The 18911-nt window shown below is 31.8% G+C and overlaps 1 protein-coding gene across 3 annotated transcripts; it reads left to right on the top strand.

The window, feature by feature from the left end:
- Positions 1-1592: 1592 nt before the first annotated feature.
- Positions 1593-11333, top strand: LOC123700330 (SWI/SNF-related matrix-associated actin-dependent regulator of chromatin subfamily B member 1-A). 3 transcript variants are annotated; one of them, XM_045647512.1, is made up of 8 exons: positions 1593-1795; positions 1945-2135; positions 4294-4456; positions 5036-5183; positions 5659-5870; positions 6202-6375; positions 6764-6902; positions 10531-11333. In XM_045647512.1, exons 1-8 carry the CDS (start codon positions 1715-1717, stop codon positions 10620-10622), a joined length of 1200 nt encoding a protein of 399 aa, XP_045503468.1. In that variant the 5' UTR covers positions 1593-1714; the 3' UTR covers positions 10623-11333. The 3 variants fall into 3 exon arrangements, with proteins under 3 accessions (XP_045503468.1, XP_045503469.1, XP_045503470.1); XM_045647513.1 differs by lacking the exon at positions 10531-11333 and having other exon boundaries at positions 6764-6910; XM_045647514.1 differs by lacking the exons at positions 1593-1795; positions 1945-2135 and adding an exon at positions 3790-3919.
- The last annotated feature ends 7578 nt before the right edge of the window (positions 11334-18911 follow it).

Raw genomic sequence — 18911 nt, 5'->3', positions numbered from 1 at the left:
TTTAAAACTCTTTTAAAAATGTATTATAAATATATTTGTGGTGTGTTTTGTATGATACACTTTCTGTAGTAGTAGTTAGTGTAGTTTTGTATGATATACTTTTCTTTTCTTTTTAAATATGAATGCGAATGTAAATGTAAAGTATGTAATGTTACGATATATTTTCTGAACCGCTAAATTGATTTTGAAGATTTTGATAGTAGAATGGATAAAATTAAATAAAAAAATTATTAATATTATTTATTAACTATATTATCATTTTAAATTATTAATTATTTCTTAATATTTTTTACCATTTTTAAAACATTATTATTATGGTTTGATTTATTATTAAAGAAATAGCACTAAACCTGATCTTTTATTTTATTAACTTTATTATTTAAACGTTCTCACGTTTTTCTGATATTCCAATTAAACATATTTTTTTAAAGTACTTATAATTAATACAAGAAAATTTCATATATAATATTTAATATTCAAATGGAATAAACAAACTTTATTCAGTTGGTAGACAAATTTAAAATTACATATTTATACTTTATTCGTATATTTTTCCTTTAATAACTTATTGAACATAAAATTTACTTATGATACATATTTATTTACATAACTTATCGACAGTTCAACACGCAATTGATACCTACCCATCCCTATTTGTCACACACACATCTATATAGTATCTATAGCTCATCTGCCTACGATGCGCAATAAGCAATTTGTGCAATACACTCGCTCTATACTATTGTAATATATACTCTAAGATTTTTAATATCTTCACATGACATCAATTTGAAAGGAATGATACGAGGAATGATAATCCATACTAATATTATAAATGCGAAAGTAACTCTGCCTGTCTGTCTGTATGTTACTCAATCACGCCTAAACTACTGAACCAATTTGCATGAAATTTGGTATGGAGATATTTTGATACCCGAGAAAGGACATAGGCTACTTTTTATCCCGGGTAAATGACGCAATCCCGGAAATCCCACGGGAACGGGAACTATGCGGGTTTTTCTTTGACTGCGCGGGCGAAGCCGCGGGCGGAAACCTAGTACATAATAATAATAGATGCTATAACAATCAATAATCAAGTCAAATGTGTTTATAAAAATTCAAATATACCTTCAAATTTCGAATTCGAGGGCGCAATTTGGAAAATAGTAGATTGTTATTATCTTTTACTAGCTTTCCGCCCGCGGCTTCGCCCGCGTTTTCAAAGAAAAACCCGTATAGTTCCCGTTCCCGTGGGATTTTCGGGATAAAACCTATCCTATCTGTTAATCCAAGTTACCCTCTATATGTGTCCTAAATTTCATTGTAATCGGTTCAGTAGTTTTTACGTGAAAGAGTAACATACATCCATACATCCATACTTACAAACTTTCGCCTTTATAATAAATAGTAGTAGGATATTATCAATATTATTGAATCATTTTAAAGTCTGGATTTCTTAAACAACTTTCTATTCTTTGGAATTTATTTGATTATCAACTTGTTAACAACCACACTATGTTATTATCAACAAAGTCTTTGATACTCTATAGTCTATGTTCTTATGTCACATTTGACGTTTGCGCGTCGTTTACATGAATTGTCAATCTCACTATTGATGGCAGTTCCCGACAATTTTAGATTTTCAGTTAATTATTTTATTACAATTAAAAAGTGAATTTATTTTAACTTGAGGAGAAGAACAAAAGCAGGCAATATGGCATTAAGAACTTACGGCGACAAGCCGATAAGCTTTCAGATTGAAGAAGGCGGTGAATTTTATTGCGTTGGGTCTGAGGTACTTGTATACCTACTATGCTACTGCAAATATGTTATTAAACAAGCGTTTATAACGAGAAGTGCTTGTGTTTTCCAACTTGCTATATGATAATCAAAGTTCCAAGTACAACTACTGGGCGATATCCATAAAACTTTCTATGTTTACAGGTTGGAAATTATTTACGGTTATTCCGTGGATCTCTATACAAGAAGTACCCTGGCATGGCCAGGAGGACCCTCACGAATGAAGAGAGGAAACGATTAGTTGACAATGGTTTGGGGTCTCACGTTCTTTCAAGTTCTGTTTCTTTGTTGAAAGCTTCTGAAGTTGAGGATATTATTGAGGGCAATGATGAAAAGTAAGTATAATATTTATGTTTCCTATGTTTCTTCTACCATGATTTTTTTTAGCATTCGATATTTAACATATTTTCATACATTGAAGTCATTCAAAATGTATTCTAATACACACATCGACAGTACATAATATCCTACTAATATTATAAATGCGAAAGTTTGTGAGGATCTATGTGTGTTTTTTTACTCTTTCACTCAAATACTACTGAAACGATTACAATGAAATTATATCAATGGAATTAAATGTTGATTAGGAAACTAGTAGACTCACAGATAATATATTCTCGTTGAAAATCTTCAAAATATGAAGTTATGTAAACTTAAAAAATAATATAAATAAAAGCAGTAAATGTTTTAAATTATGTAATTATGTTTGATAAGTTTCATAAAATTCAAATGCCTTATAAATAAGACATTTTTTAATGTTTTAAATATAATGAATATCATGGCAGCATGTAAATTAATAAAACAAATAAATATTTCGGGACAATTTTCACACACGGCACAATCCTGATCCCATATGAAGCTTTCCCTTGTGTTATGGAAACCAGATGGCTGATACACAAAATCTGTGTCTATTTGCCATTCCAGGGCAACACCTAGCCTCCGCCAATGAAAACATAATCCTACCATAGTTCATGACATTACTTTCTATGTGCCACCGCTACCATACTCTACTCGAAGATATTGTTTTAATTCCAACGTGTCAAAGGAAGCATAATTTCTACACATCTGAAATGGAACTACCTATAACATCTTATTCGTTGTTAAGTCAATTTGTCGAATTAATTTTGCGTAAAAACATCCAGACTAAAGAGGGATCTCTAGGGAGTACTCTATAATCGAACAAAATCGATACTCCAACACTGCACTGTAAAAAGATTTAAGATTATCAAAATACAGCGGCTGTACTATAAATTGACTTTTAAATGTATATGTGCATATGGATAACATCACCACTACTCGAATTGGTGAAGGAAAATATTGTGAGGGAATGTGGCATGTCCATTAATAAAACAGGTTGTTAAATACATACCTAAAATATACAAAAATGCTCTCATGAAATAAGCTATTTATTGATGTGTGAATGTTGAAATCTGTATCCATTTATTTGCCTTATAGGCTTTTAATAAAAGCCGATTCATCTAGTTAAAGTTTATACTGTAAATATATTATACAAAAGAATTCAGTACTTAAATTGTTTCTTTTATATTATTAACAAAATTTAAAGAAGAAATTCTTTTGATTTTGTTAAATACAAATGCATATTATGTGTGTTATAGTTAAACTTTTTGTAATAACAATGATTTTTTTGTATTACATTAATATCGCGTTTTAATCAAATAAGTAACTTTAAAAACATTGATTTAAATAAAAAGACGCTTTGCCTCGGAAAGAGAACAGTAGTTGGTTATGAAAAGTCACTACCCGTTAAAAAATCGACATCTCAACGCTTTAAAATTCGTGGTGCAATTCAAAGAAATCATGACGTTCTTTTCACTCGTAATTATATTATTTGTTACTTCAAATTATAGTAGATGTATGACGTATGCGGGTAGAATTCGTACCGCGACTTAATTATCAACTGAAACGAAGGTAGACAGAAATATTTTGTTGTTATGTTATTATTATCTTGTTTTTTTTCGATTGCATACATATTGTGCTTACTTGTCTAATCTTAACATTTCTTAGGATATAACTGTAATTTTTATATTCTGTGTGTGTGTGTGTTGTATAAGTCAATTTATTCTCCTTCTGTGTTGTGTCGTAATAAACAATTAAAAATGTGAGTATTGTGTCTCTGAAAAAGTATTGTACAACCCCATCCTAGTTTATATAAACATCAATCTATATCAATTTGTGCTATCAGCATGATCTGAACACCCAACGATCATTATGCCTAACATTAGCACAATTTTTTATGAACTAAAAGCATTTTTGAGAACCCCACATTCAGTTAGTGAAAATACAACGGAAATTGGTGTAGTGGTCGCGATAAACTCGCGAATATAAAGACGCGGCGGAAATCTTTAGATAAATACATAATATACATAACATAATACATAGTGATTATACACATCTGTACTTAATTGTTGTAACCAATTTGATCTACACATGCACCTTCACAAAACATGACGACAATATTAAATTTTTCAACAGGTATAAAGCAGTGTCAGTCAGCCAAGAGATGGCAACGCCCAGAGAGGGTAAGAGCAAAAAGCCGCACAACCCCTCCTGGCTTCCTGTTATGCCGAACTCGTCACATTTGGATGCGGTGCCTCAAGCTACACCCATCAGTAGGACCAGAGTTCATACTAAGAAGGTAAACTTGATTGAATTTTAATGAGGATGTAATGATTAAGTTAGTAGTAGATCCACTACTACTAACTTAAATAAGAACATAAGTAATATTATGTCGTCCTCATCTGCTTGAATTTGCTATTTGATTGAATGATCACGTTTTAAATCCATTTAATACCCATTTAATTGAATGACTAGGCCATACATTGATTTAACAATCATCACTCTACGTCTAATTAATTTTACATTTCATAATTAACATATAGTTTTTTCTTACATAACAATAAAAATAGTGTGAATTCTTACCACAATAATTATTGTGGTATATTTTATGACAAGTGGGTTATTATTCTTTAATTGAAGTGAAACTTCTTTATCGGGATTGGAAAAAAATTTAATGTAACATTTTTTCGTTACGCGTGACATATTTCCGTTACGCGCTATCTTTTTCTTATCCCTAACACGCGTGATTCGACGTATTTCTGTAAAGTAGCATATATAGTAAATTATTTTTTGAAAAATAAGGTCATAAAGAAGTTTCACTTCTTACGTGTGTACAGTGTACACTAGTACACGCACACATTTTTTATTTTATTCTCAGGTCCGTACATTCCCGCTCTGCTTTGACGATACAGACATGACGGCTATGTTAGAGAACGCTTCACAGAAGCAAATTCTTGTGCCCATCAGACTTGATATGGAGATCGAAGGCCAGAAACTGAGGGATACATTCACTTGGAACAAGAATGGTAGTGTATATTGAGTAATTAATTATTAACCTTACTGTATTGAGTTGCGTTGAGATAATGCTGATCCAATAATTTTATAGTGTCGAAATGGTCTCCGTTGGGAACTTTTGCTATGCTGTTCTCTTTGTTTTTATGTCAAACTAGCTTTGCCCCGCGGTTTTATCCGCAGCGCTCCGCTCCTGTTGGTCTTAATGTGATGATATATTATAGTCCTCGATAAATGGGTTATCTAACATCAAAATAATTCTAAACAGACCATTTCAAACAAATAAACTCTTCAGCTTTATAAATATTAGTATAGATTGCAGCTTGGAGTTATATGTAGTACATAATTGTTCTTAATGATAACATAAACTGCTATTTCTAAATAAAAAATAAGATTTATTAAAACGCAAAAAATTCGAAATACATATTAAAATTTTCAATATACTTTACTACATATTCTTCATATTATATTAATTATATTTTTTTACAGAATCAATTATAACCCCAGAGCAATTTGCCGAAGTTCTGTGTGATGATTTAGAACTCAACACCAGCACTTTCATACCGGCCATAGCGTCCTCTATTAAGCAGCAAATTGAGGCCTTTCCAAGCGAGCCACCAGCTATATTGGAAGAGGCAACCGACCAACGAGTTATTATTAAGTTGAATATACATGTTGGGAACACGTCTTTGGTTGATACGGTAAGTTAATATTATATTATTTATAGAGAACTGTTACAATTTTGAAACTTAAATTATTTAGATTGGAATAAATATAACATGTTTTGTTTTTATACCATTTCAATGATTTATAATAGAAAAATATATTATCATAAATAGTAGTTGTTCACGTGTTTATTAAGTTTTTCTATCATAAAATTTTCTGTAAATAAAATTTATTTGTAACTGATCATTTGGAATATGTTGTTGGAATTGGATGCTACACATCTTGTCAATAAAACAGTTATTATTAATTACTAATTATCACAAAATATTTTTATTAATTCCAACACTAAATTAAATTTTGTTCCAGGTGGAATGGGATATGTCAGAAAAGGAGAACAATCCGGAACAATTTGCAATGAAGCTATGTGCAGAATTGGGTCTGGGCGGTGAATTTGTAACTGGGATCGCTTACAGTGTGAGGGGCCAGCTGGGTTGGCACCAACGGACGTATGGGTTCAGTGAAGCTTTGCCCACTATTGAGGTATGTATATTATAGTTGGACTGTATGTAATGTAATTAAGTTATTGTAATGTTCTTTCTATCTGTACCTTTATATTTTAGAGGGAAAATAAATTATGAATTTTGAGCCTGCTAGTGGCTAACATTAAAATTGCCTTACTTTGCCATCCTAGTTTCAAATCAGCACCACATTGTTACCTACTAAACATTTTTACTGTTTGCAATGTTTGTAGCGATATAACTTCGATAAAAAACTAAAAAATAATAGTCTTTTCACCATACTCTGGTGTAAATTTTTTTTAAATATCGCGTTATTCCTCTTTCAATTTTATTATTTCTCTTGACTATTTAAAACCTCCTCACATGATCAGTATGTATAGTTTTCTATAACAAATATCTAATCCCGCCAGACGCCATACCGCCAACCATCAGAAGCGGAAATATGGGCTCCACACCTTGAAACCCTGACTAATGCTGAAATGGAGAAGAAGATCCGAGACCAGGACCGTAATACGAGGAGGATGAGGCGATTGGCCAATACCACGCCGGGTTGGTAAACATTTGTAGCGTTTGGTTGATATTTAAAAGGGCTTAGGGCAGGATTTTTTGGAGAAAATGGGTTGATTTTTAATGGATTTAAATCACAGTTTATTCGTTGGTAGTTGTGTGTTGTGTATAGGGTATATTCGAGGCCAGGACCGTAATACGAGGAGGATGAGGCGATTGGCCAATACCACGCCGGGTTGGTAAACATTTGTAGAGATTGGTTGATATTTTAATTTTTTTTTGGAAATTTGACGGATCTAAATCGTGGTTTATTCGTTGATAGTCGTGTGTGGACGTGGAGTGTGGAATATGTTTGAGACTAAAACCGCAACACGATAATTTTTTGCAGCATTGTAGTAACTCAGGCCCCGGAACCACAGACACAATAGAAAATCTTTTGTGTCTGGGACCGATCAGGCCGCTTGGGGCTCAATGGGTTAAAGGGTTTTTTAATGTTCCAATTTTTGAGAACTTTTTCCAAATATGTATGTTTAGATTTTATGGTGCTTTGATAGGTTTAAGTTGCGGACTATTTGTTGGTTGTATGCAGGATATTTTATTGTACTAGACAATAAATACATTCGGGAAGTATAATAATGAATAAATCGCGATTTAAATCCTTTATAACATCTTTGTTTATACATCATTTCAACTACACACGTAAAACGTCGTTGCGAAATTGATGTTGTTTTATGAAAATTAAATTTAGAAATCAGTACGATTTTTTTGGGTTCTAGCTATTGTATTGGTAGGTAATTTTAAATTTGTCGAATTGATTTTAATTGCTCAATTAGAATAAATGATTGTGCCGGATATAATTCGACTTCTATTGCAACTTAAGAAAAAATATTATACGTATTCCAAAAATGTTTTAAGTTGCTTTATCCTCATTAAATTTATTACAACGTTTGACTTGCCATACAAATTTGTTAATAATTAACTATAACTTCGGAATTGTATTTAAATCTACTATTTATATCCGGCTCGAAGGATCAAAAATATGATATTTTTAATTTAGAGAATTAGTGACTCAATAAAATAATTTTAATTGAACATTACTTAACTAAGAAGCCCTTTATTTATAGAAAACCAATTTCGCAACGATATTTACCTTATTTATTATTTATTTATAATTTAATTTTACAAACGCTCTTTTTTATTTCATCAATAATAAAAAAAATACGTGTGGCACTCGGGGACTGCCGCGGTAAAGCTATTGCATGCTATGCCTTCAAGCCACACCTCCGCCCGTCGGAGTGAGGAGCGTGAGGTTTTTTCGTTACGCAATTTCTGGATTCGGTTCCCGCGCTCAAGGCCCGCGATAGAAGTATCATATATGTGGGCAATATTTTGGATTTAATAAGAATAGGTACATTATTTATAAACGTAAATTTACACAAATATTTAAACTATAATATAATTAAAGCATGTTAATCGGGTGTGAGGGAATTGTTTTTGTGTTCAATAATAATAATCGAATTTGTAGTCACAAATCTAGTTCAGTTAGATAATTATTTAATTACTAATTATTAAGTATTGGTTTTCGAGTACATTGAGTACATATTTATGATATTTATGACAATGTTAACGACGGTATGACGTACTTAATTATTTTTTTTTTTGATATAAAAATGCCTTTAAGGTATTTCGATTCTTCCAGAAGTAATAAGACTATAATATAGGATGTTAATTTATTGGGTGTATGCAATTATAAAAATATTATATGTTATTAATAATTTATTTGCATGCTGGTATACTTAATAAATTGTAAGGGACTAATATAAACTGCCTTAAAAAGTACAATGGTATTCATTAGGATAATATGTTTGGATGAATATTAGTAATGGTATGATAATTACAAGCAATGGTTTACACGAGTATTGGCAGAAAATTGATCTGGTTTAGTTTTGCTCCATTTATGACGATGCATTTTTTATTTTTTATATAAAATGTTTTGTGGCTATAACTTTTTGCAGCATCTAGATTTATGAAAAGTTATCTTACCATTCGCCTTATTTGAATTGGGACATAAAAAAGAAAAATAATAGAAATTCAATATTCCGATTCTAGAAAGTACATTATATACATGTTCCAATTTTTGAACGAGCACGAGCGAAGTCGCGGGCGGAAACTTAACTTTCAAATTATTTACAATATACATGACTCAACAAAAGCCAGCACTGTGAATGTACCGTGAATTTAAATTATGTCATGCAAATGTTAAAGCGAACAACGCAATATAACCATTAAACTTCGGCTGTATCAATGGGGAAACTATTAACAACTTCTGACATTACTCGTGCAAACAGGATGTACTTAAGTGACTCGTAATGCATGTCTATACGTATAGTCGAGCCAATTTAATAGGCAACATTTGACGTCTATCAATTTTATCTTCGAAGAGAGGTAACCTGCTTAAAAACATCGATTAAAGTGAATTAATCGATACGGATTTGAAACATTTGTCAATCGAATTTATTAATTTATGATGATTTTTATTCACAAGTAATCAATGCATTCGATGCTAGATGTCAGATTTCGATTTTTAGAGTAACGTCTCTGGTATTTAAAAAGAAAAAAGGTTTATTGACACAAAATTGTAGCGACGTCAGTTCTTGAATTCAGAAATTATTTATTATGTTTAGTATGGTTTATCAGTAAAATGAAATCTTAAAATTACTTGTATCGGTCATTATTATTATAAATATGTAATCATAATTGAAAAAAGTTAAGCAAATATGCAGTTCTAACAAAACGAATTAACATGTTATTCTATGTCGTCGTTACTAGGTTACGTTGTTGAATTTTGTTGAACTGTCAAATGTTGCCTATTAAAATGGCTCTACTATAGGTATATTTATATGAGTGAACTTGTCAAAATTTCGATTCGAGTTGAAAAGAGTAAAAGAAAAAATGGAATGTGTTTTTTTGAATTTTGAATTGCATGGCTTGTTTTTTTGCTATGATTCGTGAAAATTTTAGGAAAATAAATATTACAGTGGCAACACTTATAAAAATTTAAGAAGACGATTTTATAATTTTATTGGTGTAATAAAAGCGCCCTTTTATGATGTTTGTCAAAAACAAAAGTGAAATTATAAGTTGAAAAAATAGTTTACAACATTCAAGACGATATTTTGACAAGTTTAAAAATTATTTATTATTAGCATAATATGAGAAAGTAAGTGGACTGTTGAATTATTATCACAATATTAAATTTTCTAAATTTTTAAAAACATTGTTTCATTTGACTAACCATCATCTTACTTCACGATGGGTGATTAAATTTACACATTCTGCTTACCGTCTTCATTAGTATAATTTATTACGTATGGCAATATTTTGTGTGAATTATTAATGTAGAATATTCTATTATTATTGCTATGGCTTTTTCTATAAAAACTTTACCATATTTAGGCTAGAGTAATAAAAAAGGCGTCTTTTTTGTACCTTATTATGCAGCATAACTCGTAATTTCTTTTAATGTCTAATTTATAAATCATCATCCTCTATATTCTATCTTATTACGTTCCAAATTGACAGCCCCCAAACGATTTCCCGCCAAAACCTAACAGAGTATTGCCATACACAGCAAGCACAGATAAAATAAAAATCAATTGTTTGGTAACAGATGTGTCGCTAAGCCGCGCGGTCAACCGGCTCATACGCGCCGACGAAGCTTTGTTCCAGACAACGCCGGAAAAGCGGAGGAAAAAAATTTAATCACTCACGATAATCTACAGTGGAACCTTTTTCCTTATCCCGCTAGAATAAGTATGGTTAGATAGGGTAAAGTGTCTTGTTTGGGGTAAAGTTGATAGAAATGTTTACGACTATTTTGTGTTTGGAAATCTTATGTTTTAAATTTTAAAGAATAGTAAAAATTCGATCACGAGGCGGGATTCGAACTCGTGTCTTTTGCCTTACGTCTGACTACTCGGCCACTCGTGATTTTTAAGTTTATAATATTATTCATAATAAAGCATTGGAATGCTATAAAACTAAAATATCAAAATCTCATGATATTTTTTTTTTATTTCTTTTTATGGGGAATAGGGAAGCGCTTGACCACAATCTCGCCTGATGTTAAGCTGAGATGTAGTCTAAGATGGAACGCGCTTCCCTAGAAGGTACCCGTTCACTCTACGCTTGAAGACCCCCATATAGTACTCGAACACGTTTGAAATGGTTCAAGGCACTTTACTCTATGTTTCTGATAGATTTTAATGAATTTTATGAATGATCAATTGCTTTGATAAATGAATCTGGATTTCATTGATAAAGTTTAGAATAATATAAATTTTTTAATTTGTGTTTCAACCTCAAAATAATTTTCTTTTCCAATAAAAATAAACCCAAATTTTAGATCTTAATTAAGAATTTTTGTAAGCATTCAAGTGAAGTATTCGTGAATAAATGTAAGATTTTAAACTTGTTTTGTTTTCTTTATTTATTTTGATAAGTTTTAATCGCATTCACTTATAAAAGCGTCGTGCAGAACGTGCCTTTAGAAAAGGTTTATAACAGTTTTACACAAATCGGCAAAGAGTGAATACGATTTGCTATGGTGCATTCGAGTAATCGCATTATGCCGGCACTACACATAGGCCAACGCGTTGGCGAGCGCGTTGGCACATGCACTTGTCCAATGTGTAGAACGGGCGTTCGCGCGCTGGTGGTAGGTATTTGAACGTTGGCCAGCGCGCTTGCGAGCTTGCCGCGCGGTGTCGGAAACATCAAAGGACACTTTTCGCAAGCTTGGCGCACCATCCACACATTGGCCGCGCGATCAGTTTGACTGTAGCAGCGATCAGGAGTGCACGTTTTTTTCTTGCGGCGAATTAACACCTAACTTGACAAAATGGCGAACAATATGAGTAACGAGGAAACATTTAAATTTATTGAGCTCTATCAGAGTTAAAACTGCCTCTGGAACCCAAAAAATAAGTACCATAAAAATAAAAATGTTGTATGTATTAAAAGTGCCAAATAAATAAGGTTCTTGGACATGCCGTTTTCCTCACAATGTTTTACTTCACAAAGAGCATCCTACTTTAATATTATTTTAATATTATAAATGTGAAAGTGTGTTTATTTCTTTGTTTGTTACATCCATTTTGAATCCGTCCGCATATTGGCTCGAACCAAACCATACTGAACGACCTTCCAATGTGTGGATTACTCACAAGCGCGTTTGCAAGCGCACCGCCAGCGCGCTGGCGAATGCGCTGGCCTATGTGTAGAGGCGACATTATTATTGGTATATAAAATTTTATATATATCTTCGGTTAAAGGTAAGTAAAGAAACTCATCAACTCATCCTTCTTATATGACTTCCTTATTATATAACTTCGTGCGAAAGGATTCTTGTTTTCCTATTATGTGTACTTATGCTGTATTTTAAGGGGCATAGATTACATAATACAAGCTTATAATCATTTCACAAATTTGACCGAGAGTTTTCCTACTGGGTCGATACGTAAAATGTAGCATTTCAAAAAAAATTTCAGATGGAATGATGATACTACCTTTTAATTTGAAGACTTCATTGGACCACTTTTATTTCACCCCAAAAGAATGACAATTATTCGAAGTTTATCCATATAAAGTGGTTTTAGATAGTACTAAAAGGGCGGTGGGTTTCCAGTTTTCCTTAACGCGTTTTGTAAATAAATACAGCAGAGATTTATAACCTCGATATTAGGATGTACACATTGATTGCGTGAAATATATCAAAGATTACGATTATGGTTTATATTAGTAGGTACACGATTTAACACTGTTTTCCCCTTTTCAGGAAATGTGGGTAAAATGTTATACTTAAACAAATATATAGAATGTTTGTGAATTTTTAGTCAATAAAAGAATTTGTTATTTCTACTGATACAGGGCACTTAATTCTTGGATATAAATGAAAATTTATCAGGGGAACAGATGTTACAGCAATAAGGTTATCATGCATGCATTCACATTCTTAGTAGACTTTGGACTGATAGAATCTAATGATGTTTATTACCTGTCAGGCATTATCATCAATTTTTTAATGATATCACGATTTAACTTGTTTCCTCTCTACTTCATACATTAAAGCATTTTAATAATGGATATGGAATGCTAGATATCTATAGGTAGGTATTGTAGTAGTACAGAATTTTAGAGCTTCTCGGTACACTAACAATATAATTATTAAAGTCCTTAAAACTTGTTATAACTTAAAGATTTATAAACGAAAACTTTTAATTGGCCTTTGTTTGTAAATACTTTTATGTAACTAGTTGTGTATCTTCTGAAATGTTAAAAGTTAATTTAATTTTACATTAACTTGAGTATTTCTATCTTGCATACAACCTCAACAGAGGGTAGTCAAGTGTGAAATAAATTGAAAAGCGTTTAAGTGTTTACGTCAGGTAAATAGATCAGTGACCCCAGACTCAAAAAGGGAACGTCTGGATACATACACCCACACATGCGTTATCTGTAAGCATAAGTGTTAGTCTCGTAGCTCATTGACTTTAAAACCGAACCGATCAAAATCTGAAGTAACCGAAGAAATCCTATTCTTATAAGCTTGCAATGCAGAAAAAGTTCGCCGTTGTATCAACTGTAAGACGTCCACTGCTGAATATCGGCCTGCCCAAAGACTTAAAGAATAGTCCTCGGCCTGCATGCAGCGGCTCCCAGCCACTATAATCTGATCAAGTTTATTGTCATAAAGAATATGAGAAAACCTAAGTTTTAGGAAAAAATATTGAGTACCTACTACACTACATAAGAGGTGCATTACTCAATATTTTTTCCAATAAAGCTGATCTAATCCACACATTCTGATGGTTATAATTTTTGTCACCAAAAGTCAACCTGGTGCATATCAAAGAGTAAGTAGAATTCAGTGTCAACATCGACACTCGTATTGGTATACGATATAGGTAGAGATGAAAGGCGAAAAAACCGTATAAGCAGGAAAATGTTTCGTACTGTTTACCAATACACATACTGAACAAATATTGACATGTGTAGGCTCGATGAAACTTGCAAATGGCTCTACCAAGGCTCTACCGATTCGAAATTTTCTGTAAGAAGAAATAAATTTCGTATAAACACCTCTGGTAAACTCTAAAATTTAAACTCGCCAAATTATGAATGTAGAGTTTACTCTAATAATTTAAATTCATTATATTACCTATACACAACAATGTACAATATTTTTATTAAGTATTAACATTGACTTCTTCATAAATTATTACCAATAGAAATAGAGATCGCAGTTAATACTGGCAGAAATAATTAACTTATACGTGTCCTGAATGCTCGCTCCACGGATTTTTGTTAAGAATCCTATCAACTACAATCAGGTCAAGTTATACACAAGTAGGTATATTATTATAGTTTTCAAATCCATATCGATATCTCGGTCATCACTCAGCAATGAATATAAGGCTTAGTGGAAGACGATTCAAGTTATCAGTTGAGAAAAACATCGTTTGCACATGCGCGATTTCAGCCAATGTTATGCTTACTATCGCTGGAAGCAAGGAAGACAAGGATGTAAGGTGTCGATAGATTTTGTCGATACCTTTTTTATAGATAACAACAATATAGATAACAATTTATAGATAACAGGTATTCAAAGTGGAGGTAAGCAACTATTTTAGGTATTAATTTGAGTTTGAGAGTGCTTGTTTGGATTATTAAGTAAGTTTATGTTTTGATAAGACATATTAAACATTACAAAATTTAAGGATCGTCAATTACTTAATTGTGTTACATTTGAAATAGGTTCGTGTCATAAAACAAAAAAATATTAGGCATATTAGAAATAAGCTTTAAAAAAACATTGTTTTGTTTAATTTGATAAAAAAATATTGCTTACCTTTTTTTTATTGACTCTATAAAGTAATACGATTTGAAACTTTAAGCACACATTGGTTCAGAGCTCTTCTTTCTATTCAGTAAGTACTTATAACTGTAATATTTTTCTATGAAACATTCCATAAACTGTGATCTAATGATTTTATCGATAACCAGTAACATCACTGCCTACAGAATCGCGATCCCTCAGTTCGAAACGATGTGCCGAAGTTGCGGATGGGGGCTCGGCGATTTTAACCAGACTCCCGCCAGCGGATAAATTCAAATTTCTACAACACCGAACGTTATCGCATTACGATGAAATAGTTTATCGATAAAGATTATGGTAATCTCTATTAACTTTATGAGGTGTGATGTGTTTTTAATTCGATTTCTTGATTTTTGTGAAAGTTTTGTGTTAAATGAGTATTGGAATATATGAAATATTTTATGGTGAGTTTTTGATAAATAATTATAAATTTTGAGTTATAATTTAAGTATTAGTATATAAGGAAAATAGTATATAAGCCTGCGAATATTATATTATAATGTATTGAACAAATATGATTTCGTTCTTTCGTATATTGAGAATTGATGAACCGATATCGATGCGATCGATTTAATGAGGTGAAGTGAGTATTTATTTTACATTTAAAAGCTATTGGATATATTTTTGTTTCTATTATTATTATGAAAGATTTGCTCTAGGTATCTTATTAATTAGGTACTTACATATCTATGTAGGTTTTTAAACTCCGTTTCCTTTGCGAATGGCTGTAAGTCCTATTCATTACATCATTGATTATTCAAGATTATTCAAGAAATACTGCACCATTATATTTAAATTGAAAGCTTTTATTGCGTTTCCAATGTCCTTTTGAAATAGTTCATGGAATGTTCGCGATATTTAATGGTCAAAGCAAGCGTTTTGTTTTTTCTGTTATTTTAGATATGCTGATATCTAAAGAAGCAATGAGGCAAGCAATAAATTAATTAATTTACGTTTTAAACCAGAATATTGAGAAGGGAAATCATTGTGATGTAACAGGGATTGACAATAACCTTTTCATTCTCTACTGATATTGTCTTTACTATAAAAAAATGTAAATATTACATCAGGGATACCACTGCAGTCTGCAATATTATTTTACAACCACGCATAATACAATCTCCTATACTAAAACTACGGGTTATAGCATAAGGAAACTTAGGAGGAAGAGCGAAAGCCTGAAACCTAAACTAAATGAGGTTTAGGTATAACTCGGGTTATATCTGTTTTACGATTTCCAATGAGATTGCCTTCAGGCCCTACGGATATTGATTTGTTTATTGAATTTGAAACGAAGTGATTTGAACATCTCAAGAGAGAACTGAGTTTTATCTATTTATCTTTAAAACAGTTTCAAACTTTGTAGACATATGTGTGGATCCGAATTTTCATATTCGGATCCATACTTCCAGTGGACGTACTCCTTTCAGTAATAGAAAGCTACACTATTCAGGAGTGACAGGATATTTATTGTATCTTGCTCAATCATGGCGAAGTCATGGCAAGCGGATAGTAATATATAAGATTTTAGATTAAACGTTTAAAAATATGATTTAACTGATAGATCAAATCACAGGAACGATGCTTGATAAATTGGACAGGTATTTGGAAAGTTTCAGTTGATATGGGTTTGATGGTTCTAGTACCTACTGATATTGGAATATCTTATGTAAGATGATTAACAATGCAATTAGTTTTCTAACGGCTTAATTTTCAGTATTAACATTCATGAGTCAATACTCTATACTCTATAAGTCTATATATAGGGTTGAACGTATTTAGTAAAAATTAAAGTGCATATAATATTTTCTATTAATTTTATGAATAATAAAAAAAATCGAAAAGAAAATATGTTAGAAAATTGATAACATGCAAAATGCAAATACTTATTGTTGAGATGTTACATTCTTTTCTCTAGTCGCGATGCAAAAGGCCAGCAAGTTGCAATCTCAAGGGAACTGCATTTGAAGATTTCCAGCAATTTCTTTGCAGTTAACGATGTTTACATTGTCGGTGACACACAATTATCTGACAAACAACTTGTTTGCTGAAGAACCGTAAGTGTCTAAAGTCGCCACGCCCATATTTAAGAGAAAGAATTATTTGTTTTCCAACTACTTACCAAGTTGTATTGTTTTTCAAGTTTCTCGTTTATTATTTAGATGTCACGATCAATTTTACTTCGTTGTACCTACCGATTGTGAGATATATAGTATATATCATTTGTAAAATTATATACGTAGGTACGTAATGAATTTTATAAATCGATTCTTTGAACTTGTTTTTACTATCTTAGCTTATGTTTAAAGGAAAGTTAACTCGTAGCGATTTTTATGTCATTTTACTTTGACTTTTCCTGTTCCACTTTCACTTTTAATTATGTGAGACGTTATTAAAGGTTTGGAATTTAGATTAATTGTATGGTAGCGTAAGATAAAATAAGTAATGAAGTTAGGGTTACTCGTGTGGAACTTCGAGTGGGAGTATGTTTGTTGATGTTAACTTTAATGTAGAAGCGATGATGTATTCATTACATATTATGTATAATATAATATGTTGTTTTACTACTAAATATAATAAACACATTAAAAGTGTAAATAGAAAGCCTTCTTATTCTTAGGTTTGCCGAAAAGGAAGAAAAATAAATCTTGAATCACTTGAATCTATACTTAACATTATAAAGCTGAAGAGTTTGTTTGTTTGAATGCGCTAATCTCGGGAACTACTGGTTCGATTTGAAAAATTCTTTCGGTGTTAGATAGCTCATTTATCGAGAAAGGCTATATATAGGCTATATATCATCACGCTACGACCAACAGGAGTGGAGCCACGGGCGTGAAGCCGCGCGGAGCAGCTAGTAATAAATATAATCTTGATTAATACTGAGCTGATGAATGAAATGAAAATCGAAGGTGCTGATATAGGTAAAACAAGAAAATAACTAGATATTGTTTCTATATCTTATCTTTATTTAAAATTTTCTTTGTATACGTAATATATATAATTCCTAACCGAGCTTATGTAGCGGGATTACCCATTTACAGCAAAAATTATACCATGAATGTAACATGACTTGTAATCTGAAAAAAAAAAAACGATTTTCTTTTAATCAAGCATTTCGCTCGAGGAGCAAAATCTAAAATGCTACAAAACCAATTATATGCTCTGCATTCATAAAAAATTACGTCTCAATTTGGTCGGGTAGTTATCTATACAGTGAAATGAGAATTTGGCCGACAGCCAGGGACTATAGCTGGCTATTTAACAATTTTTTAACTGCAATACTAGAGTAGTTTTATTTAGTAGGCGTTACTTTATAATTTATATTATGCTACTCTGATGCTGTAGGTACTATTTAAGAATGGCAGATATAAAAGTTTTACGATTTTCTCTTGTCATGCTATGAGACTTTGTAGTCGAACTATATTGTTCTGTCCAAATATAGTTATAATTAATGTTGCATATCAATTTTTAATTGAAGTAATTATTTTACGGCTAGCAATTTAATCGAACTTTAATTAATTATTAGAACTCAATCTATACATACTAATATACCAAGTAGGTACTTACCTATTATAAAGACGAAGATTTTGTTCATTTAAATGCGCTCATCTCAAGAACTACTGGTTCGATTTGAAAAATTCTGTCGGTTGAAATAGTCCATTTATTGAGGAAGGCTATTATCATAGGCTATAACATCATCACGCTCGCGCTACGACCAACAGAAGCGGAGCCACGCGGGTGAAACCGCGGGGTGCAGCTAGCCAAATATAAAAAGTTGGGTTGTGAGCTTTCCCGTTTCAGTAAAATATAAATTAAAATTCAATACAGAAAGCGATAATAGAAGTATTAACGTCATTTATGTATTCGACGTGCATTTAAAGGAGCAAGTATTACTTACGTAAATTTTTATTCTGTGCACGAATTCAAAAACTAGGAATTAAGCGCGCCACAGCTGCTCTATAAGTTATCTGTACTATTATATTATCTGTGGTCACCTTTCTACGTAGTTTCCGATTTGCATTCGATTCCCACCTTAATAAATGAGCTGTGGAACTAATAAATCCTTTGACTTTTATTACAGAGTAATTTAATTTTAATAAATTTAATTTTAA

Source organism: Colias croceus, chromosome 19 (assembly GCF_905220415.1).
Source record: "Colias croceus chromosome 19, ilColCroc2.1".
NCBI classification, from domain to species: domain Eukaryota; kingdom Metazoa; phylum Arthropoda; class Insecta; order Lepidoptera; family Pieridae; genus Colias; species Colias croceus.
Note: the sequence above shows the minus strand (reverse complement) of the source record. Positions and strands in the feature narration are given on the sequence as shown.